This window comes from Ailuropoda melanoleuca, chromosome 3, assembly GCF_002007445.2.
Source record: "Ailuropoda melanoleuca isolate Jingjing chromosome 3, ASM200744v2, whole genome shotgun sequence".
NCBI lineage: Eukaryota > Metazoa > Chordata > Mammalia > Carnivora > Ursidae > Ailuropoda > Ailuropoda melanoleuca.
In genome coordinates this window covers 141,725,248-141,750,704 of record NC_048220.1, presented here as the reverse complement: position 1 = coordinate 141,750,704, position 25,457 = coordinate 141,725,248, and the positions used below count along the sequence as shown (strand labels likewise).

Below are 25,457 nucleotides of genomic sequence, written 5' to 3'. Positions count from 1 at the left end.
GATTGTGGTTTTAAAATGGAATTTCAGACGTGTTCACATTTCTTCCGTCACCCTGGAACACTTGAACGGCGCTTATAAAGTGGAGGAAGGAGACGGTGACATCAGAGACCCATATTTAAAACAGCACCTGGTGAAAACCTACTTTGTCATCAACCCCAAGGTCAGTACTATAAAGAGTCTATAATTAGCTTGTGACTTCTATGATGAGGATAGAAAGGGGCAAATTACTGATACAGATAAGTGTTTTTAGTCAAGAATCTGTTTAATGCTTTGCTGGTCTTTGCCCCTGAAATGACTTTAAATGCATATGGCCGTTTGATTATGGGACATGTTTTATAACCATAAATTAAAATATTTATTAAAGGAACAGTTGGAATGAATTGCTTGCTCCTATGGTAAGGTTACTGTCTGTAGGATGGGTTGTAAGTGTTCGTCAACGTATGCATTAGTCCACGATGCTTCTGGAAGTCCCTCCGTGTGCCCGTCCTGGCAACTGGGAGATTACAAAAAAACAGAAAGTTTTGCTCAGGGCTTCAGATGATAAAAATGTAATGAGATAAAGAAGGATGAACACAGAAGAAGAAGGAAAGGAAGAAATTTCTAAAAGATTAACCCCTAAGTGTCACTGTGCAGACGTGGTTAAGTTTGAGGGAGTAAAATCCTCCGTTACCTGGAAGACTCGCCAGCCCACCCAGAGTTAGGAGCTGTCCCCTGCTCTGTTCACAGCAGATGTCAGGCCCAAGCAAGGGCTTCCAGCTCTCATTTCTCGTAGCCCTTCTCAAGTTCCTGCCAAATGAACATCACTGCTATTTACGGATTAAAAATCTGAAGCTCCTAAGGGTTATGTAACTTTCCTCAAATCACACAGCCGGTAAACGGTGTGGTCTATCTGCAAGAAACACCTCTGAACTGTCAAAACCAGTCTCGCAGGATCAACAAGGTCAAGGGCACAGAGGCTCACTGGTGGAAGCCTCCCTGCGACTCCAGGTTCACCTTTGGCCACCCACTTCCAGCTCACCTAACGGTTACTACCTAACAGTTGAGCTGGAGACAGACGAGTCAGTCGGGAAGAACTGTGGGGCGATGGGCAGGGGGTGGGGGGGGCAAAAACAGTGTGAACAGAGAACATCGCGTTCAGGGAAAGAACACCTGAACACAGACTCGTAAGACCATTTCACATCAGGAAACAGCCCCAATCTCTAACAACTGCCCCTTTAGGAAACCACAGTCATCAAGAAAAAGTTGAAACAGAGCAGCTTGTCTTGTTTAAGAGTTTACTCTGTAAAAATGCCCATTAAAATGGCTGTTATTTTTTTCCTAAGTTTAAATTACAGGTGTCTTTTGCTCTCTGGAAAAAAAATCACTGAGCTCAGCTTGTAACACTGGAAACCAGTCATACTGAAGGAGGGAGGGCAGAAGCCATGGGGGTGACTTGGGGGGAATCCCAGAGTCGGGGTGAGGGAGCAGGGAGGAGAAGGTTGGCCCCTTTGGTATCCCAGTTGTAATGCTTTGTTTCTCACCCCAAGGGAGAACGAAGGAGTCCTCACCTCTTCAGACCTCGCCATACCCTCGATGGAGCCAAGATGAGGGCCTCTGTGCGCATGACCCGGTACCTGGAGTCCTGGGGGGCGGCCAAGCCCTTTGCACACCTGCATCACCGAGACAGCATGACCACGGAGAATGGCAAAATCAGCACCACGGTACGCTCTCCCCGTGCCCTGCAGCGCCAGAGTGCCAGGCCGAAGCCAGTTCCCAGCCACAAAAGGCTGGCATCTCCTGCCAAGATAACTTGGGTCTGTAATGAAGCAAGCTTACCCCTTCTCCTCGGGGAGGCCCCTTGCAAACAGCTATCCCGGTGCGAATGAGGGCCAGGCTCGCATCGCTAAGTGTTGGAACCGGAGTGATTTTACATGATAACTTTTTAACCCAGGACCATTTTATTTTCTTGTTATTTCATTCAGTTATTAGCAACTGAATACAGTTGAACTTCTATTTTTTTGTCCTGGCCTTTTGTTTGTTTGTTTGCTGTCACGAAGTAGAAAGCCTGGCATCTTTATCAAAGAGCAAATGAAGGCGTGATGCCCTTGCAGGTTGGATCACCCCATCCAGACTGTCTTTTCCTCACGGGAATGTTCAAGCCCTGTCAGCAGCAGTGAAAGTTCTATTGTGTAGCCCCTTACTTACGTCACTCCAGCTTCCAACAGCTCGCCGCGTTCCAAAGCTCCTTCCAATGGGCCCACTTTCTTTTTTTTTTTTTTTTAAGTTTTTATTTATNTGGGAATGTTCAAGCCGTGTCAGCAGCAGTGAAAGTTCTATTGTGTAGCCCCTTACTTAGGTCACTCCAGCTTCCAACAGCTCGCCGAGTGCCAAAGCTCCTTCCAACGGGCCCACTTTCTTTTTTTTTTTTTAAAGTTTTTATTTATTTATTTGACAGAGACAGCCAGCGAGAAAGGGAACACAAGCAGGGGGAGTGGGAGAGGAAGAAGCAGGCTCATAGCGGAAGAGCCTGATGTGGGGCTCGATCCCATAACGCCGGGATCACACCCTGAGCCGAAGGCAGACGCTTAACCGCTGTGCCACCCAGGCGCCCCCAACAGGCCCACTTTCAATAGGATAGTGAAATGCAGATAGAAAATATAAAGACCCACAGGAGGCCAGAAAAGTAACTACGGTGAAGCACTTAGAATAATCCCAGTAGCATTGTTAGATTTTTAAAACGACTTCTGAGTAAAATTTCATGTATAATGGCATTAATTGTACCAGGGATACAGTTGAGGCAAAAAAGACAATGGAACGTTACCTAATCCTCATCAGGTGATGAGAAGAGACCCATCAGGTTGTCAGGTGAAAGCAAACTTTTCCAATCTCCCTGTGCCCCCTGCCTCCCAGCACCCCATCGTGACGACATCCACGCCCCCCAGATCCACGTTCTTGTTTTGACTTCGTTAGATCTCTCCTCTCAACTTCCCTGGTGTTTTCTCCCAACTAAAAAGTAAATGTGATCGGACAGAAGACCACATCCATTGTTTGACCAGGTCGCCAGGACGGCTCTGAGAGCAGTTTGCTGTCTATTGGGAAGAGAGACCATAAGTAGCAAATGAGTAAACAAATGGATGCCTCACCAACTGAGCCACCCGGGTGCTCAAGTATAGGGTATCTTAAGAAAATCCCAAGACTTTGTTTAGTACAAGAAGCCCATACAATTGTTACTTGGCTGTGTCCCATACTCACTTTGAGAAAGATCCCAGCGTCATTCTTATTAATACTTTCCAGGGTCAAACAGTGCCATTGCCAAAAGTTATTTCTTTTACTTAATCCCCTGTGCAGAACTGCATGGACTCTTGATTCAGAATCGATAGAGCTGGTGAATCATGCATTATTTTACTTTATGTAATACGTGCTCGCTTCAGCAGCACATAGGCTTTATGTAATTAGACTTGGAGTCTAGTTATTTTTTAAAAAATACCTTCCCTTTCACTAAGCTAAATACATCTCCTAATCTAACGCTGGAGATGAAGCAGAGAAAAAAGTTTCTTCGGAGCCACAGGAAGCAGCTTTGTTTCAACTTTTATTTTAATTTCTACCGCAAATGGATAAAAGTGGATCTTCTGGGGTTTTTTAAGTGTGTTGGACATTTGGCAGCCTGTCCCCCACTGATAAACTCTGAGCAGCATCTCTGTCTCTGTCCTTTTTCAGAAACTACCAGCACTCACGTGTCGGATTGTTCTTTTCGATCAAGGAGTCGTGATTTTACGTACTTAACCAAGGGAGCTGGTTTCTTCCCGGCCCAGTTCAGGGATAATGCTTGATTGTAGATTTTGTGGTGCTGTTTGTGCTTTAAAGCACTTTTTAATATTTATCTGATGCCAGACAGGATTATCAGCTGTCTACAGTAACTAACAGTTACCTGCAAAGCCCTTATTTGAAATTGTATCTGCAAATATCAGGATGTCAGTTTAAAGCTCCAGACAACAGTCCTGATATTTCCAACATCCCGGGTTTATAGATGACACCAGCATTCTAAGTATCAACTGAGGTTTTCATCTTTTTCACATTTATAATTAAACTCCTCTTCTCCACGGGGGTAATTGTTACCTAAATGATGCTTTCCATGATAAAAGAAAAATGATGTTATACACGGCTATCACTGCAGCATCATTCTCTGAAGTATGTGTTTAGAAACTAATAATCTTTTGTGTGTGTGTGTGTTTGTTTTTTTTAACATAGGATGTGCCAATGGGTCAGCATAATTTTCAAAATCGTACCTTAAGGTAGGTATTTGTTGTATTTTCTGATTTTTAAAGTCTTGAAGTTTTTTGTTTTTTGTTTTTTACTTATTTCTGAAAGTGATTATCATCAGTTAGAGTAACTGGGAAGGCCATTTCTTCTAAAAATAGCAGCTGCTTGTGAAAAGCCCAATTAGATTGTTTTCAGCTTCTAAAAATAGAATTATTAGTGTCATTAGGTTTAAAAGAGGGAAAAGGAAGACAGCACCGGGTAAGCACATTAGAACTTTAAATTGTTTTTCCTAAAAATGACTCTTCTTAACATTAATATGTACTAAAAAAATTCAATTTTCTTAAAACGAGTGTGTTGCTTAAAATAACATTTTTTGTGTGTGTTGAATCCTAGAGATAAAAGCAAGATAAGTCTGGCCTTTATATAGTGAAAAGAAGGCCTGCCAACCTGCTCAAAAAAAGAGAAAAGCTTCAGACAGTGTCCGCAGGCCCCCTGTCACCATCGGCCACAGAATGACAGGCATTAACCTTTTTTCATGCTCCTCTAGCTTTTGGGCTCAGAGTTTTATGTTAGTATTGGTTGGGGAGTTAAGTATTTCTTATTGAAGTCATTAGGACAATTAATGAAAAGCCCAACACTTAAGTCAGCTTTTCTATTCCCACAGAGAAGTGAGTTTATTCTGTAGAAAATGCATTGTATCCAAGTATAATTCAACACCATTAGATTGTTACCTGCCACAACCTTGCAAATAGTGCACCTTATTCCAGAATCTTCTGTGGGACTTCATTTGTTGTAATGAGCTCTAATTCGTTTGTGTCACATTTGAAATTTTAATATTGAGATATAATATGTTATAAGGATATTGGGTTCTTGGGCTTTTGAAGCATTATTTAAATGGCACATGCCATATTAAAGAGAACTTACGCTAATTTAGGAACATCATGGAACCCCGTAAGATGGCTGGAGAAGGTGTGACTCTTCAAGCCAATAAGCCACTAGCACATCTGCAAGCGACTGTCCATGGAAATTCCGTAGGCATCTTTTCACTTTGTATTCCGTATTTCTTCTGTTATCTGTCTCACCCTCCCTGAGAGTCTGCTTCAAGGGTCTACTGAAATTAGCGTGGGAATGCCCTGTGGAGGGCCCATGTGATGTGGGCAGCGGTTCCGGGACGAGTGTTTTATGGAAGACAGTGACAATAAGCCATCATTTAGGTCTGTACCAGGCGTACAGAAAATCTCACTTCATCCCTACAGCATCACTGCATCATAAACGCTATGGCGTGACCATGTTAATAGGGAGGACACAGAGGCGCGAGGGGTTAGGGGAATGCCCAGAGCCACGTGGCTGTCGGAGGCCAGGCCCGGATTTGTGCCCTGTCCTTGTGACCCCAGACTCTGTGCCCCGAACTGCTCTCCTGTCCTGCCAGCCTTGCCAGGAACCTCTTCCATATCGATTCCACTTTCCTCTGTGTTGGTTGAATGGTTGGTGGCCCCAGGGCCTCATGGAGACAGCGCCACTTCCAAATCAGCCTCACTGGGGCTGTCTTCACGTGTCCTGGCTCCCCGAAGTGGCCTGTGTTATAAAACCTCCCTGAGCCTCCAGCCTGGGCATTGAGCCAGCATGCCCTGGCATTGAATATTATCTGGGCTAACTCACGACCTCCTCCCCGCGTCCTCGGATACAGTAGACCGGGCGTGGGAATGGGACAGATCAGGGAAGGAGTGCCGGAGGAAGAATGGAGGGAAAGTGGAAAGCGGGGNTGAATCATGCATTATTTTACTTTATGTAATACGTGCTCGCTTCAGCAGCACATAGGCTTTATGTAATAAGACTTGGAGTCTAGTTATTTTTTAAAAAATACCTTCCCTTTCACTAAGCTAAATACATCTCCTAATCTAACGCTGGAGATGAAGCAGAGAAAAAAGTTTCTTCGGAGCCACAGGAAGCAGCTTTGTTTCAACTTTTATTTTAATTTCTACCGCAAATGGATAAAAGTGGATCTTCTGGGGTTTTTTAAGTGTGTTGGACATTTGGCAGCCTGTCCCCCACTGATAAACTCTGAGCAGCATCTCTGTCTCTGTCCTTTTTCAGAAACTACCAGCACTCACGTGTCGGATTGTTCTTTTCGATCAAGGAGTCGTGATTTTACGTACTTAACCAAGGGAGCTGGTTTCTTCCCGGCCCAGTTCAGGGATAATGCTTGATTGTAGATTTTGTGGTGCTGTTTGTGCTTTAAAGCACTTTTTAATATTTATCTGATGCCAGACAGGATTATCAGCTGTCTACAGTAACTAACAGTTACCTGCAAAGCCCTTATTTGAAATTGTATCTGCAAATATCAGGATGTCAGTTTAAAGCTCCAGACAACAGTCCTGATATTTCCAACATCCCGGGTTTATAGATGACACCAGCATTCTAAGTATCAACTGAGGTTTTCATCTTTTTCACATTTATAATTAAACTCCTCTTCTCCACGGGGGTAATTGTTACCTAAATGATGCTTTCCATGATAAAAGAAAAATGATGTTATACACGGCTATCACTGCAGCATCATTCTCTGAAGTATGTGTTTAGAAACTAATAATCTTTTGTGTGTGTGTGTGTTTGTTTTTTTTAACATAGGATGTGCCAATGGGTCAGCATAATTTTCAAAATCGTACCTTAAGGTAGGTATTTGTTGTATTTTCTGATTTTTAAAGTCTTGAAGTTTTTTGTTTTTTGTTTTTTACTTATTTCTGAAAGTGATTATCATCAGTTAGAGTAACTGGGAAGGCCATTTCTTCTAAAAATAGCAGCTGCTTGTGAAAAGCCCAATTAGATTGTTTTCAGCTTCTAAAAATAGAATTATTAGTGTCATTAGGTTTAAAAGAGGGAAAAGGAAGACAGCACCGGGTAAGCACATTAGAACTTTAAATTGTTTTTCCTAAAAATGACTCTTCTTAACATTAATATGTACTAAAAAAATTCAATTTTCTTAAAACGAGTGTGTTGCTTAAAATAACATTTTTTGTGTGTGTTGAATCCTAGAGATAAAAGCAAGATAAGTCTGGCCTTTATATAGTGAAAAGAAGGCCTGCCAACCTGCTCAAAAAAAGAGAAAAGCTTCAGACAGTGTCCGCAGGCCCCCTGTCACCATCGGCCACAGAATGACAGGCATTAACCTTTTTTCATGCTCCTCTAGCTTTTGGGCTCAGAGTTTTATGTTAGTATTGGTTGGGGAGTTAAGTATTTCTTATTGAAGTCATTAGGACAATTAATGAAAAGCCCAACACTTAAGTCAGCTTTTCTATTCCCACAGAGAAGTGAGTTTATTCTGTAGAAAATGCATTGTATCCAAGTATAATTCAACACCATTAGATTGTTACCTGCCACAACCTTGCAAATAGTGCACCTTATTCCAGAATCTTCTGTGGGACTTCATTTGTTGTAATGAGCTCTAATTCGTTTGTGTCACATTTGAAATTTTAATATTGAGATATAATATGTTATAAGGATATTGGGTTCTTGGGCTTTTGAAGCATTATTTAAATGGCACATGCCATATTAAAGAGAACTTACGCTAATTTAGGAACATCATGGAACCCTAAGATGGCTGGAGAAGGTGTGACTCTTCAAGCCAATAAGCCACTAGCACATCTGCAAGCGACTGTCCATGGAAATTCCATAGGCATCTTTTCACTTTGTATTCCGTATTTCTTCTGTTATCTGTCTCACCCTCCCTGAGAGTCTGCTTCAAGGGTCTACTGAAATTAGCGTGGGAATGCCCTGTGGAGGGCCCATGTGATGTGGGCAGCGGTTCCGGGACGAGTGTTTTATGGAAGACAGTGACAATAAGCCATCATTTAGGTCTGTACCAGGCGTACAGAAAATCTCACTTCATCCCTACAGCATCACTGCATCATAAACGCTATGGCGTGACCATGTTAATAGGGAGGACACAGAGGCGCGAGGGGTTAGGGGAATGCCCAGAGCCACGTGGCTGTCGGAGGCCAGGCCCGGATTTGTGCCCTGTCCTTGTGACCCCAGACTCTGTGCCCCGAACTGCTCTCCTGTCCTGCCAGCCTTGCCAGGAACCTCTTCCATATCGATTCCACTTTCCTCTGTGTTGGTTGAATGGTTGGTGGCCCCAGGGCCTCATGGAGACAGCGCCACTTCCAAATCAGCCTCACTGGGGCTGTCTTCACGTGTCCTGGCTCCCCGAAGTGGCCTGTGTTATAAAACCTCCCTGAGCCTCCAGCCTGGGCATTGAGCCAGCATGCCCTGGCATTGAATATTATCTGGGCTAACTCACGACCTCCTCCCCGCGTCCTCGGATACAGTAGACCGGGCGTGGGAATGGGACAGGTCAGGGAAGGAGTGCCGGAGGAAGAATGGAGGGAAAGTGGAAAGCGGGGTGACCCGGTGGCAGAAACACAGACTGGACAGCCAGAAACACCTGATGTCAGGAATAAAACCCGAGCTGACAAATTAAGAACTCCCGGTGGTAGATGATCAGCCCCCGGGGTGTCCTGTCATTCAGCATAGCAGAGATCACAAAACGGCAGAGACAAGGAAACTGCAGGTGAAGAACTGTCATCCAGATAATCAGTAAACACAGCGGATGTGTACTAATTCGCGTGAATTGGCTACTCCGTGAACCCCTCTACAGCCTTGAGTGCTGTGCATACATTATGTAAACTAATCCTGAAACAGATGCAGGGAGGCAATACCATGGTTAGCCCGGGGCACACCGTGGAAGGATTAGGTTTTCCTGTGAGCCTCCAGGGACCTACACTGTTCTTAGATTTGGCAAGACTTTGTGGGGGGAAAAAAAAAGCAATTGAAGTCCAGGAACTGAAGCGCAGGCAGAGAGCCCATACAAGGAACATGAACGTAGCTCCTCGCCCCTAAATGAGAATGAACCGTCCTACATTATTGCTAAATTAACGTGCTTTTTAAAAAAGAAGGGCGAAAACAAATGTGCCTTCTTCCGCAGCTTAGAATTTGGCACATTCAAACCTCTTCGTTCAGTTTGCTCATATCTATAGGTGGATCACTTCAGATCGTTGTGCTTTTGAACAAGGAGTGCCCGGGCCCGTTTCAGGAAGGCAGGAGCTCAGGGCACCAACCCACCAGCGGTGATGGGATGATGGGAACACCTGTCCGTCTCGTTCATGATACTCTCAGGAGATTTAATTACAGATAAATGCAACATCGCTGTTCTTGTCTGTATCTAGAGGCAGTTCTGAAATCAGAACTGTTACTGTCATCCCAGAGTAGAAGGCCTGTCTGATTAGTAATTGTCATTCCCGCCCCCCCCCCCCCCCCCCCACTGGAGCACAGAGAAGCCGTGGGCTTGCTCTGCATAGGACCAGGTGACCTGCAGGTGCTGTACTCAGGCGCAGGCAGGGCCGGGCCCGGGCTTCGTGAAGCTCGTGGAAGCTTTTACTCTCTGCGGCACATGTGTAATTTTAAAAATAGGATTATTTTGGTCTTCTCCAACTCATTCTTTTGGCCTAATTTATTGACAAGGCATCTTTTATTATGGCTGAAGATTATTTTCTTCTAAGACCAACTGAGTGTCTGCAAATATATGTGGGGTTTCCTGTGACGAGTGCTTTCAAATACTGAGGAAGCTTTGAAGGCATACAGTGAAGCTTTGATGCCTCAGAGAAGACCGTCATTCTGCAAATTCTTGAAAACGGACCAAGGGAAACATGAACAGGGAACAACTGGTTTTTTCAACCAGACCAAATTTTTGCAGGGGAATTTCCAAAGCCAGTGTGCTCTGTCGTAAAATAAAGTTTATGAAGTTTGGCAACAAGTCAAGGGCTAATGCATCTCTTAGGACAGAGAGTTCTTTATCACAAACACCAGATACATATCTCCAGTGTTGCTTTTTAACGCCTGGTGTCATTTCACTCTCAGAGACTAAATCGTGAAGCAACATTTTACTGAGCCAATCGCCAAAAACTCTGTAGTCACTTCTCTCCATCCACAGAGTGGCTGGATGTTAGTAAAGAAAAGGCTGCTCCTAGACTCCCGCTTCCTTCTCTCTTTTTCTATCCAGTGGGCAGAATGAAACGGGTTTCAGCGTCACAGAAAAATGGACTTTGTGTTTGGCTTAGTCACATCCTCTCTCGTAATGTTTCCCTTTTCACCCAGAACCAAGTCCCAAAAGAAGAGATTTGAAGAAGAATTAAATGAAAGGATGATTCAAGCAATTGATGGAATTAACGCACAAAAGTGAGTACCTCGTGATCTTAAATTATCAGACATTTTTTATTCCAAACCCTATTATTTGAAAATCGCGTTGTATTTTCCACGAACTTCACCATAAACTCTGTAATACTTGCCACGACAAAGCCGTGCTTTTAGAGGCCATTCGTGCAATTCACCTCAGTTGTCCTTAGTACTAGCTTTTGGTAATTAGAAAATTTTTCATTCCTGCCTAAGAAATACTCTCCAAGTAGATTACTGAAAAGCAGCATGAGGTATAAACATAGAAAAATCATAGCAAAATGTGTTCAGTAACTAACATTTTTAAAAGATCAGTAGGAATGCCATATGGGAAAATCTGAGGTGTATCATGGGACATTCTCTGTTCAAAATGCATGTATTCCCTTGCACAATCAGGGAACGTGCACACACCTGTGTTCTAGGTTGTCAAAGAGAAGTTTTGAGCATTAGAATCTGAATTCAGGGCAGCAGTGGGAGGAAGAAAGATCCTTTGGAGGACAAAATATCATTCAGTCTGTGAATGTCTCTTCAGTCTGTGAATTGCTGTTGTAGTTTTAAATGGTCCAAGAGATACAGGGGGGAAATTAAAGAAAGTGTTAGCTTGCACAGCCTGGACATAATGACTGTATTCGTTGGCCTTAGAATTCTCCGTAGGTCCATGTGTCATGGCTGAACTCCTGAAGGGCAGGAGATAGATGACCGTATGGTGCCTGGTGCCCATTAGACACTCAGTGAATGTTTGTTAATTTAAATTGTAGCAAACACATCAGTGGGTCCAAATGGAAAACCTTAATGAAAAAGTTTCCATCCTTACGGAAACCAGACTATTTGATTTTTATCATAAAAGTTGACTCATGAGAAGTATGAATGATTTTTACCTGAATTCCCTGCTTCCAAAATTATGTGACACAGCTTTGAAAAATATGTGTCTTTTCTAGATTGTTCTTCATAAGCAGTCATTTTGGAATGTTTACATGGCTTATGAAAGGATCACTTGAGTGTATATGTATGTGTATATGGGGTGTGTGCGTGTGCATGGTTGCATATATGCACAATGAAGTATTCTGGCTGGGCTAGGATTGCAATTCACATATGCGGGCATGTTGAATTAACACCTGTCCAGAGCCCCTTTGTATACCCCAAATAGAGAAAGCCTTCCACCTGTCATGGAGCGCTCAGGCCACACCAGCAGCGCCCAGACAAATGCTCTGCTTTGCCAGGTCCGAAAAGCAATATAAAATCAACCTCATCTCTGCCCCACTCGAAACCTCAACACATCACAAACAGAGAAACTTGCTTGCCTGGAATCTGTTGGCAGCCAAAACCTAGGGAGGAGTCTGATTGCATGTGGGGTGGGTGGAAGGGTATGTTCACTCAGCCAGAGGAAATCACATCCACTACTCTGGGACCCACCAGAATAAAACACAGCCTCAGAAGAAACAGAACACCTTGTTCCTGACCAAGTTAGCCGATTACAGTAATTACGGTAATAATAGAAAGCCCATGTATGAAGTCAGCCTCAGCATGCCTTCCTGCAGGACCTCCACCTTCTTACATGACTTTTGTGTCCACCTTTTGGAGTGTTCCTACTGAAAGAATCGTTAGAAAACCTAATCACTGGCTTGGCTTTATTTTTGTCGAGGTGGCTTTTGGATTGTCTGTACTGTGTCATTTCGTATTCAAATGCATGTTGTGTGAGCACCTTCATGCTTTCATGTAGCTTTATTCTGAGTAATGTTTAATGTTGGTGTAACCACGTAGGTTGTAATTTTCCCAACACGTTTCAGAACTGAAACGGGGAGAGATGTCGTGCTGTACCAGAGCTCAGAAGGGAAATTGTTGAAATGGACACTACTCTGCACATATTTCTTAATTAGCTTCACTCCCATCCTGTTAGACCCGACTCATTACCTCCTCGTGTTCCTGGATCTGATGTCCTTTGAATTTCATCTGGAAGAGTCCATGGGGACTCCAGGCTTGAGGCACCATTCCCTTGTTTTCCGCGAAGGACAGGAAACAGTGATTCAAATCCAGATTGTCCTGTCCCTGTCCGTCTACTCCCTTCACAAGCGTTTTGTGAAGGGCTGAGCAGGGACAGCGTGTGCTTGGCGTCCAAGACGCAAGGCACAGCGTCCCCTCTCAAAGCCCTGAGGGAGAGAAGAGAAACCACTGCACACTTGCTCAGGGCAGGGTAACCAAGATTCTGACTTAGTCCAGGTAGGCGAGGTGAGAAGATCGTGCACCCTGAGGTTAAATATATCTGATGAGTGGAGCGAATGCCTGAGCGCAGGACAGACGGACCGGAGGATCTCAGACCCCAGGGCTGCGGAAGAGTGGGTCTGCCGCATGGAGAGACCACCTGTCCGGCAGCATTTAGTTAAGCCTTGGTTCCAAATACCATCTTTCCCAAATGCCTCAGGGCCTGAGTGCACAGGCCAGACCACTGAAGCCTTCAGACTCACCACTGCCCAGACAGGTGTATTAGCTCCCTGGGCCCCCGCAGCAGAAGACCCCAGCCCAGGGCTGAAACTACAAACAGTTACTTCCCACAGTTCTGAGGCCGGAGGTCCAGGATCAGGGTGCTGGCAAGGTCGGCTGCTGGTGAGAGCGCTCTCCTTGACTCGCAGAACGTTACCTTCCGGCTGTGTTCACAGGGCCTTTGCATGAGGCTGGGCCTCTCTGGTGCCTCTTTTTATAAGGACGTTCATTCCTTCCCATCAGGGCCCCACCCTCATGACCTCACTTAATTCTGATTATCTTGGTAGAGGCCCCATCTCCAGATACAGCCACGCTGGGGGTAAGGCCTTCAACATCAAATGGGGGGAATACAGACCTTCAGGCCATCACAGTAGGAAAGTGGTCTTCTCTCTATTTTAGTGGCTTCTTCTCTGTAAGAACCTGGATTTTCCATTCCAGAATAATTCTGGGTAAGGATGTGGGTGTACTCGTTCCCCTCACGCCAAGTCAGGATCTTGTTTAGAATTCCCTTTGTTTGACCTGGGCCTCGCACAAAAAAAAAAAAAAAAAAAAAAAAACCCAACCAAGAACAAAAACAAACAAAAAAACTTGGGATGAATTAGTAGAGGATCACTGGTAAAGCGCAGGTATGGGGGTTGATTTTCCTCATCCCATTGCCACTTGGGTCAGGAACGATGTCAGGACACCATAAGTATCACACACACGTTCTCCCCTCCTTTCCTCTCTTCCCTACCCTTCCTGTCCCTTCTTTCCTCTTCCTTCTTTGCCTCTCTGTAGTTGCAGTTCCCCAAAATATTGACCGTATCAGCCCCCACTAATCTTTCCTATTCCAAATATCCAAATCCTGTTTATAAATGTCTGAGTTTCCTGCAAATCGGCAAAGGGAACTGATCCATCTCCAAGAACCTATGGATGGTGAAGCCTGTGGAGGGAATGTGCTCTCCTTCCTTTGGAGTTAAAGGTCGGAAGAGCCCAGTGCTGCTGGCTGAGGAAACGCGGTGCTACATGCTGGAGACACAGGGAAGTGAGACCTGGTCTCGAGCGCTTTCTGTCTTCCTGCAGGTGACTGAGACCCACACCAGGTGTGGAGCTCCGCTGATTGACGCGGAGATGCTTTTACTGCTACTTCATAAGTCTTACCCTTAGTTTACTCCCAATCTTAGAGTACCCACGGGCACTTTGCAATTAGATGTTTCTTTCTCGGTAAGGGGGAAAAAAACTGTTTTGAATAAGTTACCTGCATACATTATTCATAGTCTGATATTCATAACAAGTACACAGTTCTGAGAAATGAATATGTTTAAAATTGATCTCAGATTTTATTTTCTGCCCTTTTTGCTATTCACCAGCCTTTGGTTTCTCCAGTTTCATCAAACAGGACAACACCGCATTTGTGCAGCTGGTACTGTAATAAGAAATACGTAGAAAAGTTTATATCCCTGATACCTAAAGCTTATAACCTTGAACCTAAAAGTATTTTTTTAGTTCTAACTTTAAATGGCGATCATTCTAGAATACATTACTAACTTCCATGCCTCTCTTGAAAGTGCACTGTCTGGAGTATGGGTTTGTGGGCTGGTCCAGCTCATCACACACACATGTGGTATGAGGTTCTGGGCACAGAGCTGTCCAGGTAGACCTGGAGATGTCCCTCCTCCAATGTGCTGGTCTTCTTGGTTAACTTGTCATTAGCTTGTCATGGGAAGCATCAGACCCTGGTCCAATATTAGTAGGTGGCTGTACTTGCCCATTACAAGGTCAAGTGTAACAGTTGACTTGGCCTTCTTTCCTGGATCCTCAAATCCCTGTCCCTCAAATAAACCTCGGGGAGTCGAAATCCATAGACATCTGACAGTGGGTTGGAAAAGTACCTCATTAAGAAATGCATGTGAATTGATAATTGTTTGAACAGATGTAACATTTTTTTAGAAATCTATGTAAAACATAATTTTATGCCTCATGTCCTAACACACACACACACACACACACACACACATATACACATATACACATACTCTCTCTCCCCATATATTTATATGTAGGTATAGAAATAGATGTAGGTAGGGGCACCAGGGTGGCTCAGTCTGTTAAGCATCTGCCTTCAACTCAGGTCATGATCCTGGGCTCCTGAGATCAAGTCCCACACCACACTCTCAGCTCAGTGGGGAGACTTTTTCCTTCTCCCTCTGCTTCTCTATCTGTCTCTCTCTCTCTGTCAAATAAATAAATAAAATCTTTAAAAAACCAAATAGATGTAGATACACGGTTATATACACTTACATGCATATGTACGCATGTTATATACACATATGTAATGCATACACGTATATAACTCAGGTTATTTTTTATTATAGAAGTATTTATTTAAGAGAATTAGGAAAGTAGAAATGTAGATTCCTCAGTGTAATGACCCAGATCAGTTGATAATATATTTTGTTGGTATTTATTTCTAGATTTTTTTTCTTGATACACAGATTTCAGTTTTTCCTTGTACTCCTGTACTCACGAACGTAAGAGTGTGTATCTTTCTATTTCACTCATTTTTATGTCCTCAAACGTGTGTGTACGTTGTTACCGGGTGTGTGACTGTGCCAGGCCTCACGTGCCTGGCTGGCTGGGGCTCACGACAGGTGTCACCATTCCACTTATGAGCATATACAGTGTTCTAGAGAAAAGTTCTGTCCTTAAGCTTGCTCTTTATTTCAGCTGCCTTCTTAAAACTGATTTCTAAAAGTCAGTCAGTGCGTAGGAACACATACTTTCATATTATTTTTATTTATTTTTTCAACATCTGAGGGAATACGTATTCATTACACGTGCCTGTTATGTTTGCATTGACGTACTACGTTAGTGGTCTGAACTGATTGTTTATTGTTTTAGTATTTTTACCCACTTTTGAAAACTGCATTCAAGCAAAATGTTTTACTTTATAGAAATGCGAGGCATGACAATAAAAAAATATATTTTCAGTAAGTGTGAAAGAAGCAGGATCTTTTCTCCCAGAACTTGGAGGACGCTCTAAATGTTTTTGATGTTCTGATGTACTGTTTGCTATAAGCTAAGAAAAATGGTGCTTCTCTATGAACCATATTTTTCAGGGGATGAACCTACCAGGTAATTTCAGTAAAACATCAGGGGATAAATTTACTGCTGAACTTGAATCATTTTGATGATTTATTTCCCTAGTTATTTAATTTGGGGAGCGTGAGTTTCAATTTGGTATGACAACTGGTTTGTAATCGCTAATTTTCCAAGGAGGGCCATGTGTGAATAGCAGTATTGTATTTGCACATCCTATATTAGTCCTAGATTCCATAGCCAGTTATTTGGTATTATGCATTTTTTTAAATCTTCAATTTTGGATGATTTACAATAAAGAAAGAAGAATGCACGTAATTTTTTTTTTTTTAAGTTTCTGATCATTGGTTGGAAGTTTGGTTTTATGATGTCTGTTTTTTTTATTTCCAGGCAGTGGCTCAAGTCTGAAGACATTCAGAGAATCTCACTCCTGTTCTACAATAAAATACTAGAAAAAGAAGTAAGCTACTTTTTCACCAATCTCTTTTTCTGAAGTGTGAGTTTTTAAAAATCCGAGTTTCTGGCTGGCCAGTCACCCTGCTCAGCGCTCCTGGTAGGGACGGTATCTGTAGCAGGTCTGAGAGCCGGGGCGAAGGGGAAGGGACAGGAGCGCATAACTGGCTCTCTGGATGGCCTATCTCTTAGAAAACGTTTTTCAAAGAAAACAAAATCCTTCAAGAAATCAAGAAAAAAAGAATAAATTTGTAGTTTCTTTACACAAATCATTTTAATTTTTTTAAAAAACAGGAGATTTACATTCAACATCTGTTTGGGACAATTAGAAACCCCAAACTTTTCAGTATTTGTTGCATCTAAATACTTTCATTGTATAATAAAAAATTATTAAAAAAAAAAAAACTTAATAACAGTCCTAAGGCTTTATGTTACCTAAAGATCTTAGGACTTATATTCAAGCTGACATATTAAAAATAAAACATAATTACTATTGAAAAAAATAAAATAAAATAAATATTTTCACACTGTGACCCCTGAAGTAAGAGCTATGATAGGTGCAAATAAATAAGTGGATATTTGGGCTCGACATGTCAAGCTTAATGTGGATTTGCTAAAAGGAATTAAGTAATTATTACCGAAAAAGCAACCACTTTTCTAGGTCAGTTTTATGGTATTTGCCTTTTGTTTTGTGTTGATCTGGAAAAGGAACAAGGTAGAGATAATTTTTATCATTTAAGTATATAATTACGGACTTGATTTGAACAAAAGCTACTATATTAATGGCAAAAATTACAGTACTGGTATTAAAATTCTCTTGAGAAAATTCAGTTCATTGTTTTATGGATATTGACTAGAATATCCAGAATCCCTCAGGGTTGTATTTTTCAGTCATACCCAGACTTTCTTTTGTGTAAGTGGTCAATGAGCACAATTGCCTGCCTTTAAGTCAACATGCTGACTACAGACAGTTTACCGAATGGGCGTTTGATATAACTCATCATTATTATTGACCATTTTATCCTCGAATAACTTTAACAGATACTGATGGTTATTGTTTAAATGTTAAATGATTCCTGGTTGATAGAAATCCATTTCCTTTATTAATACCGCAAGGAAATTCCAATCTTGACAGAAAGCCCAGAAGAAGGTAAAAGATAAGAGTGCAATTGAATGCATAGACTATAATCACATTTTTTAAATTATGTAAATATAGCTTCTTCACCAGCATGCAAATTATCTTGGCCATCAAGCCACAAAATTCACCAAAAAAATATTCACATAAACAGAAGGTGATCATCATTTTAAAGTGCAACTTTTGCTGACATTCCCCTGCTATTACATATTTATAGGGCCAACTCTGAGGCAAATTTTAGACAACATTGGGATGTAAGCTCACCTTCTGTCCACCAATCCCCAGCCTGCTCTTCCGGTGACCATCAGCCAGGTCCAGACAAGCCCATAGAATGCTCATAGCCCTGGAACAAAGCCCTCTGGCTTTCTCTGTCTTACAAATTTCCTTACGACCTCCAGGTAGCATTGAGATGAATAATTACAGAAAAGACTAAAATAAATAAACAAAATGAGGAAATTGCATTTCCTAAATACTCTTCAAAAGTAAAATACGTGGATAATCATTTGCTTTCCCCACATAGCTGTGGACATCAGACCCAAAAGGGGACCAGGGCTCCTGCGTGGCTCATGCCTTTACCTCACTCACTCGTCCCTCTGGTCCGGTGCTCTCTCCTTGCTGCAGTGATCCTATTGCCTTAAAATGGGTTTGGAACAGTGAGACTCATAAAGATGGTTTGGGGAAGAAATTCTTGCATAGCTCATTTGGAGAGAGAACGCGCTCGTTGCCGGAGATGAGCAGCCATTGTATTTAGCTTGTTTTTTTGCCACATCTACGACTTAGGAATGTGATGCATGAAGTGGGGGGGGGGTAGGCTGCTGGCTGACTGTTTCAGCCCCTCTCTTGGAGAACAGCACTCATGGTCTCCTCTTGTCCCCTCAGTACCGAGCCACCGCCCTGCCAGCGTTTAAGTACTACGTGACCTGCGCATGTCTCATATTCTTCTGCATTTTCATTGTGCAGATTCTGGTGTTACCAAAGTAAGTACCTACGGTTCTGCACCGGGACTCTCGCCCAGTATCTCTCCCCACGGGAGCCCAGTGATATCGAAGGATAGAGGAGAATGCAGATTTCCAAACGGAAGGGTCATCTAACAGGGGGATTGACAGTTCATTCAGTATCTGAGAAGTTAGGGGGCTCCCATGTGTCATGCTTAGTTACAATCATATTGCATTTTCAATGTGGACATACTGATTCACCTTATAGGGATTTTTTAAAAAATAAATTTAACCTTCTGACTTCGATTTCTGTATCGCTCTGGTGCCCAGTGGAAGAAATGCAGCCCAGAAAAAGCAAAATGCCTAGATGTTGTTTCTAATAAGCAAATAATTTCATTGTGTATTGAAAGGACAACCTGCTCTGGGCACACATACGCACCCATCCTTTCCAATTTCACCTTCTTCTCCCTGAAGTCCGCTCTCGGCCACCCTTTCTGATTGTTATAGGTCACTGTCCAGCTCACCCCTCCCGGGAGAGACCTGGATTCAGAGGGGAGAAACTGAGGCAGCCAGATTTCGCACTTGCACACTTTGGAATGGACTCCTAGTCCCATCTCTGGGTGAAAATCCAGTCACTCTGGGATTGCTAGATTGCCTTTCTCTCATAATGTCTTCATGAGCACCACAGAAGTCAACTGACTTTCTTTATTTTTTTTTAATAATGTTTTTTATTATATTATGTTAGTCACCATACAGTACATCCCTAGTTTTTGATGTAAAGTTCCATGATTCATTACTTGTGTATAACACCCAGTGCACCACGCAATACATGCCCTCCTTACTACCCATCACCAGCCTATCCCATTCCCCCACCCCCCTCCCCTCTGAAGTCCTCAGTTTGTTTCCCAGAGTCCTTTAAAGTAATGGATTCTTTCTCATTCTATAGTCTAAGAGAAAAGAAGAAGAAAATGCAACTCTTGTCCTTCTCTCAATAATTGGGGATATAGAAAGAAACTTTAAGACAAATCTTCTTTGCCCTCACCACTATCTATTTTGTAAAGGCCAAAGCAACCATTTTCAACCTAGTAGGATCTAGTTGTGTGCTTGAGTTTAGCTCCAGCAGCGTTTGTGGACAAACGCTGGGTTGCATTTTATCTCATAAAGATGTTGAGCCAGCTAGAGAGAAGTGGTCTTCCTTTCCCCTCTGCACTCCAAAGGACATTCTTCTGAGCGCAAAGCAACACAAAGACATTCATAGAAGTAACAAGTCACAGTATAGCTCACGCATGTTCATTCTTAAACTATCTGCCCCGTTTTGGAAGAGGTTCCCAATAAACTTCCCCTTTCCCTGGTAAATTAGCACTGAAATACATGGGCCTAAAGAGCCCTTCTTCTCGGCTTACAAAATCTTCAGTGAAATTTCCCCATAGCAACATACGTGTTTTACACCCAAAGGAAAGGTAACAGATTAAACCCACTCTGTGTTCCAGGCCTGTGCTGCTTGGTACAGGAGACCAACAGTGGCACACAAAGCTTGCCGACTGATAGAGCCGAAGGGCATTAAAAAAGTGGTATTACTGAAACGATTACCAAGGGAAATAGGCCCTTATTATTACTCTTAGGTGAATAAATTCATTGATTTTTCTACATCTTCCTATCAGATGAGCATTTTTATATTTTCTACATCATAATTAAGACAGGGATTGTCACCCATCAGAAGGAATTGGAAAAGAAAGTGACTAGGCCTTTTTTTTTTTAAACCATCCATTTTATTACTATGCAGAATATTTCTTTTTCATGCTGTATATTTATTATATTTCTTTTTATTCATGTATAATTAACATACAGTGTTCTGTTAGTTTCATGTGCACAACATACTGATTCAACAATTCTGTACATTACTCATGCTTTTCGCAATAAGTGTGCTCTTAATCCCCTTTATCTGTTTCCCTCACCCACCCACTGCCTCCCCTTGGCAAGCACCATTTTGTTCTCTGTATTTAAAAGTCTGGATTTTTCTTTGTCTCTTTTTTTCTTTCTTTGTCTTGTTTCTTAAATTCTACATATGAGTGAAATCATATGGCATTTGTTTTTCTCTGACTGACTTATTTTACTCAGCCCCTAGGTTCATCCATGTGGTCACAAATGACCAGATTTCATTCTTCTTTATGGCTGAGTAATATTCCATTGTATACACACCACAACTTCTTTATCAGGTCATCTGTCAGTGGATGCTTGGGCTGCTTCCATATCTTGGCTATTGTAAATACTAATGCAATAAACATAGGGGTGTGTCTGTCTTTTCAAATTAGAGTATTTGTTTTCTTTGAGAAAAAGCAACCCTCATACACTGTGGGTAGGAATACAGATTGGTGGCACTGCTGTGGAAAACAGAATGGAGGTTCCTTAAAAAATTAAAAATAGAATTACCATATGATCCAGTGATTCCACTACTAGGACATTTTAAGAGATGATGCTAAAGAAGCCAGAAATTTCCAGGGAGCAAGACAAATAATTCACGGGATTACAGGTTTCAGAAAACATCAAGGAGGTGTCTTCTGTCTTTGCTTTTATGTTCCTACCTCTCTTCTGTGTGTTGTATCTTTAAGAAGAGTTTTATTCTCTCAGGCCTCATCACCAATTAGCAGTGTGTTTGTCTTGAGAAAGAAGTTGGATTTTGAGCATGAACATTGTGAAATCTGGGCTGGCTGCACTTTCCTGATTGTGTCGGCAGTGACAGAGCTCAGAGTAGGTCTGCAGACGCCTCTGACGGAAAGCGTCGAGACCAGAACGTTCTGCGCTTGCTTCGTATGACATCTATATTATATTACGTTGTATTATAATGTCTTCTTCCTTCATTTTTTTCCATGCTAATGTCCTCATTTTTCTTTTTCTTTGTAAACAATTCTTCTTGTGAAGTATTTCAAAGATACAGCAAAGTACAGATCACGATATAATAAGTATGTGTGTGCACACAATCCAGACTCTGTTCAATTTTAAGTCTGAGTCACACTCCCTATAGATTTGTTTCTGGGCTCTTGAAGCCATTACTGTTCGGGTAGACCTCCTGTAAACAGCATCTATTTTTTTTTATTTATTCGATCTGATATCTTTTCTATATTAATATGTTATGATTCCATTTGTATTTGATTTTGTTACCGATGTATGGACTCACTTTTTCCCTCTTACATTTCAATTACCTTGCTTTTCTTGGTGTACCTTCCCACTTCCTAATTTCGAAAGGATTGATCCAGTATTCATTATTCTTTTCTTTTCCTTCACTAGTTAGGATCTCTTTTTCTCTCTCCTCGTACTCACACACATACTCTCCCTCTCTCTTTCTACGTATACATACATGCAGTCATATATATAACACACATATGTAGAATGTATGTACTTATATAACTACATATGTATGTAATTATATATATAGTATTAAGATATTCTGAAGTTAATAACTATATTTTCTACATAATTTTTCTTAGAACCTCTGTCCCAGCTGGTAATTATAGTCAGTGTTTCTTCAGATTTACTCTTGTGCTTTACCAGCTTATTTATCAATGCCTTTTTTAATTAAAGCCTAATTAACATACAGTGTCATGTGAGTTTCAGGTATACAATATAGTCATTCAGCAGTTCTATACATTTCTCAGTGCTCATCCAGTATACTCTTAATCCCCTTATTTATTTCACCATCTTGTAAAAAATTATTCCTTCAAGTTTATTTCCCTTCTTGCTGATGTCTATCATATATTAGTCCTTTCATTGAGGGTCTGTGAGTAGCAATAGCTGCTGTGTTTTTCTTTATGTTAAAATATATTTTTTAAAGATTTTATTTATTTATTTGACAGAGATAGAGACAGCCAGTGAGAGAGGGAACACAAGCAGGGCGAGTGGGAGAGGAAGAAGCAGGCTCATAGCAGAAGAGCCTGACGTGGGGCTCGATCCCATAACGCCGGGACCACGCCCTGAGCTGAAGGCAGACGCTTAACTGCTGTGCCACCCAGGCGCCCCTATGTTAAAATATTTTTATCTGCCTTATTTCACATTGGCTCTTGAATAATAGTTTAACTGAGTATAAAATCCCATGTTGACTCTATTTTCCCTTAGTATTATGATGATGATATCCCATCAATGTCATCATCTGTTGCTGCTAACGAAATGTCTTCTATCAATCCCATTATATTTATTTTTAGATAATTTGTCTTTCCTTCATGGGTGCTTTTTCCCCCTGGGATTTCAGTATATTCTTTCCCCACGTGTATTTGTTCTTCTCCTAAGTGCCTACGTGTGATTTTTCAGTCTGAAGATTCATATTGGCAGTTTTCTGACATTATCTCCTTATACATTCCTTCTTTCTTTACTTTTTCCTCCTTGAAATCTTGTTAATTGTATATTGTGCTGTTCATTCTGTGTTCCAGGTCTTATAATTTTTCCTCAAAGCTTACACCTCTTTATTTCCCTGTGCTGCATTCATTCTGGTGAATCCCTCATCCACACTGAGTGTATAATTTCAGTGATTATTTATATCTAAGACATCTATTGGGTTCTTTTTAAAATCTGAATTTTTTATAATTCCATATTTTACCTAAGGATTCCAGTTTTTCTTTTCCTTTATTAGCAGAATAAACATATTGTATGAAATTGTATAAATATATTGTATGAAAATAGCATTTATTTCATTCTGTTATTACAGTGTATAAATGCATGAATTCTGCTATGTGTTCTCTCTGTTGACTCATAGTGGCACATCTCTTTGGGTTATATGTAATTTTAACTGTGAGCTCACCAGCATCAAGGGTTTGGGTCCGTGGTGATTTCATATACTCTGAGTTATGAAGGCGTTACTATGATACATTTTTCAGTCTCTCTCTGCCAGTTGTTTCTGGGGTTCAGCAGTTCAAGTCCAAGTATTTTGTTAAATTCAGGTCAAGGTCATGGTCCCTTCACTAAGCGGGTCATGTGAATTTGACTAACATCTCATCTATTTAAAAATAATTTTGTTATGAAGCATTTCCATTGGGATAATGATGCTTCTCACTTCCTCACTTCTTTTTATGTGCTGACCTCTGATTTTGTTTGTTTTCTTTTGGGGAAACTGCCACATGTTTTTTTGGAAAAAGGAGAAAAATGACTAATAAGTGGATGAATGAATGAATGAGTGCATGAATAACTAATAATAGAAGAATTCATGACCTCAAAAGGAGCAGCAAGGGGAAGGGTTTACCTAAAAGAGGGACAAATGTCATCCCTATTTGGCACATAGTTTTGAATCTGACCCAAGTCTCAATTCAAATAGTTATAATTAAATTATTAGTTGACTCCTCTTTTTAGGCTTATTCTCTCGCTTCTGTCTGCCTTGTACTATAATTTTATCAGAAATGTGAGATACCTTCAAGCCTGAATTGTTTTTACAGTTCTTAGTAGTTTTATTCATACTGCCTGCCAAACTAAGTAGATTAAACCAGGCATGGGCAATTGTTAGAAAAAGAATGATTTTTTTTTCTAATAAAGCGTAGTTAAATATCATGTGTTTCATTAGCCCAAGTTAAATTAAGAATAATGATATTTTACTTAAGCAAAATTAATAGTAAATTATGATCTTAAATATGTGAGATCTGTTATTTCTACTGAAATTCTTTGATACTTATTCCATTACTCTTTTGAATAATCAATCCTCATTAATTCTTTAATAGTCACTTCTAAAGAATCTCTTTCATTTTGGTTTTATCTCCAAAAAGAAAAAAATAGAAGAAAGTTTAATGGTAGAATCATTCATGTCCATTGAAAGTAGACTTGATTTTTTAAACACAAAGGATGGAAAAATAACTATTATGGAAACAGTTTTCTTTGGTGGGCAACCAAATTGGTGAGCCCAAATATTGGCTACTGTGAAAGTAAGTTACTCCCTCTGAGTGGGTATGAATCTTAGGGGAAAGAAAGAAAGAGGGAAAGAGAGAAAGGGAGGGAGAGAGGGGGAATGAAGGAGAGGTGTAGAGAGGAGATGATTCCCACTGTCCAAGATAGATGAACCTTGCAGGTTTTACTGAGATGAACAATATCCAGCTGTGGATTCAGGTCATCAGAAAGCAAGGAAATGCCTCACAATTAGTAGCTTGAATGTAAGTTAGCAGTTTAGTTTTTTCCCCATTAATCAAAGGCCAAAGGTTACAGTGTGGTACTCTGTCCTTTGGATTCTTCGGGGGGCCTGGATCCCACCAGCACACATCCCTACTTTCGTTAGACTTTGCTCCTCATCTTCCTTCTCTAAGATGGCAGCATCCGCATTCCAAGCAACAGGATGCAGGAACAGACCCAGAAGCAGAGGGCAGAAAGCATTCGTAACTGCCATCTCTTGAGGGAACTTCCCAGAAGCTTACCTCATGACACTGGTTTATAACCCAAGATAGATCTTAGTCACATGTGTGAACCTGGCTCCAAGGAAGGCTAGAGTGGGTAGTCTTCAGTCTGTGTAACAGGGTGCCTATCGAAAGATGCTATATCATCATGAAAAAATCCAGTATTCTCTCCAGGAATGAAAACCGATTTGTGTGGCATTTAGCTCTGTGTCTGTGGCATGGTAGGATGTGAGGAACCATAACAATGAGAATGGAGCTGAGCATGTTTTCACTCAATAAAACGGGCCATGGACCTTGACTTTATCCCTAGGGCTATATTCTGAGCGTTTGTTACAGAAATAGAAATTCATAACGGGAGCACAGACATGCACCCATTTACATGTGGAATCATTCTGTAGCTGTTTACTGAGCCATCGTAGACCAAGCATCGTGAGACGTGTGAGGGAAGCATCAGCAACCCCTAAAATGCTCTTTCTTTCATATAACTTACATTCCATCGGGAGGAGCAACAATAATGTAATAAACAAATACACATATAGTAATTCAGTGGTGATAATC

At 41.4% G+C, this 25,457-nt stretch overlaps 1 protein-coding gene across 1 annotated transcript in view; it reads left to right on the top strand.

Moving 5' to 3' along the window:
• ADCY2 (adenylate cyclase 2) overlaps positions 1-25,457 on the top strand; it is a 396,485-nt gene that overhangs the window by 273,601 nt on the left and 97,427 nt on the right. Inside the window, exons 8-13 of the mRNA XM_034657099.1 lie at positions 28-160; positions 1,527-1,700; positions 4,228-4,271; positions 10,387-10,467; positions 16,408-16,477; positions 18,485-18,582. Of these exons, the coding sequence (XP_034512990.1) occupies positions 28-160; positions 1,527-1,700; positions 4,228-4,271; positions 10,387-10,467; positions 16,408-16,477; positions 18,485-18,582 (600 nt within the window). The remainder of the gene's footprint in view (positions 1-27; positions 161-1,526; positions 1,701-4,227; positions 4,272-10,386; positions 10,468-16,407; positions 16,478-18,484; positions 18,583-25,457) is intronic.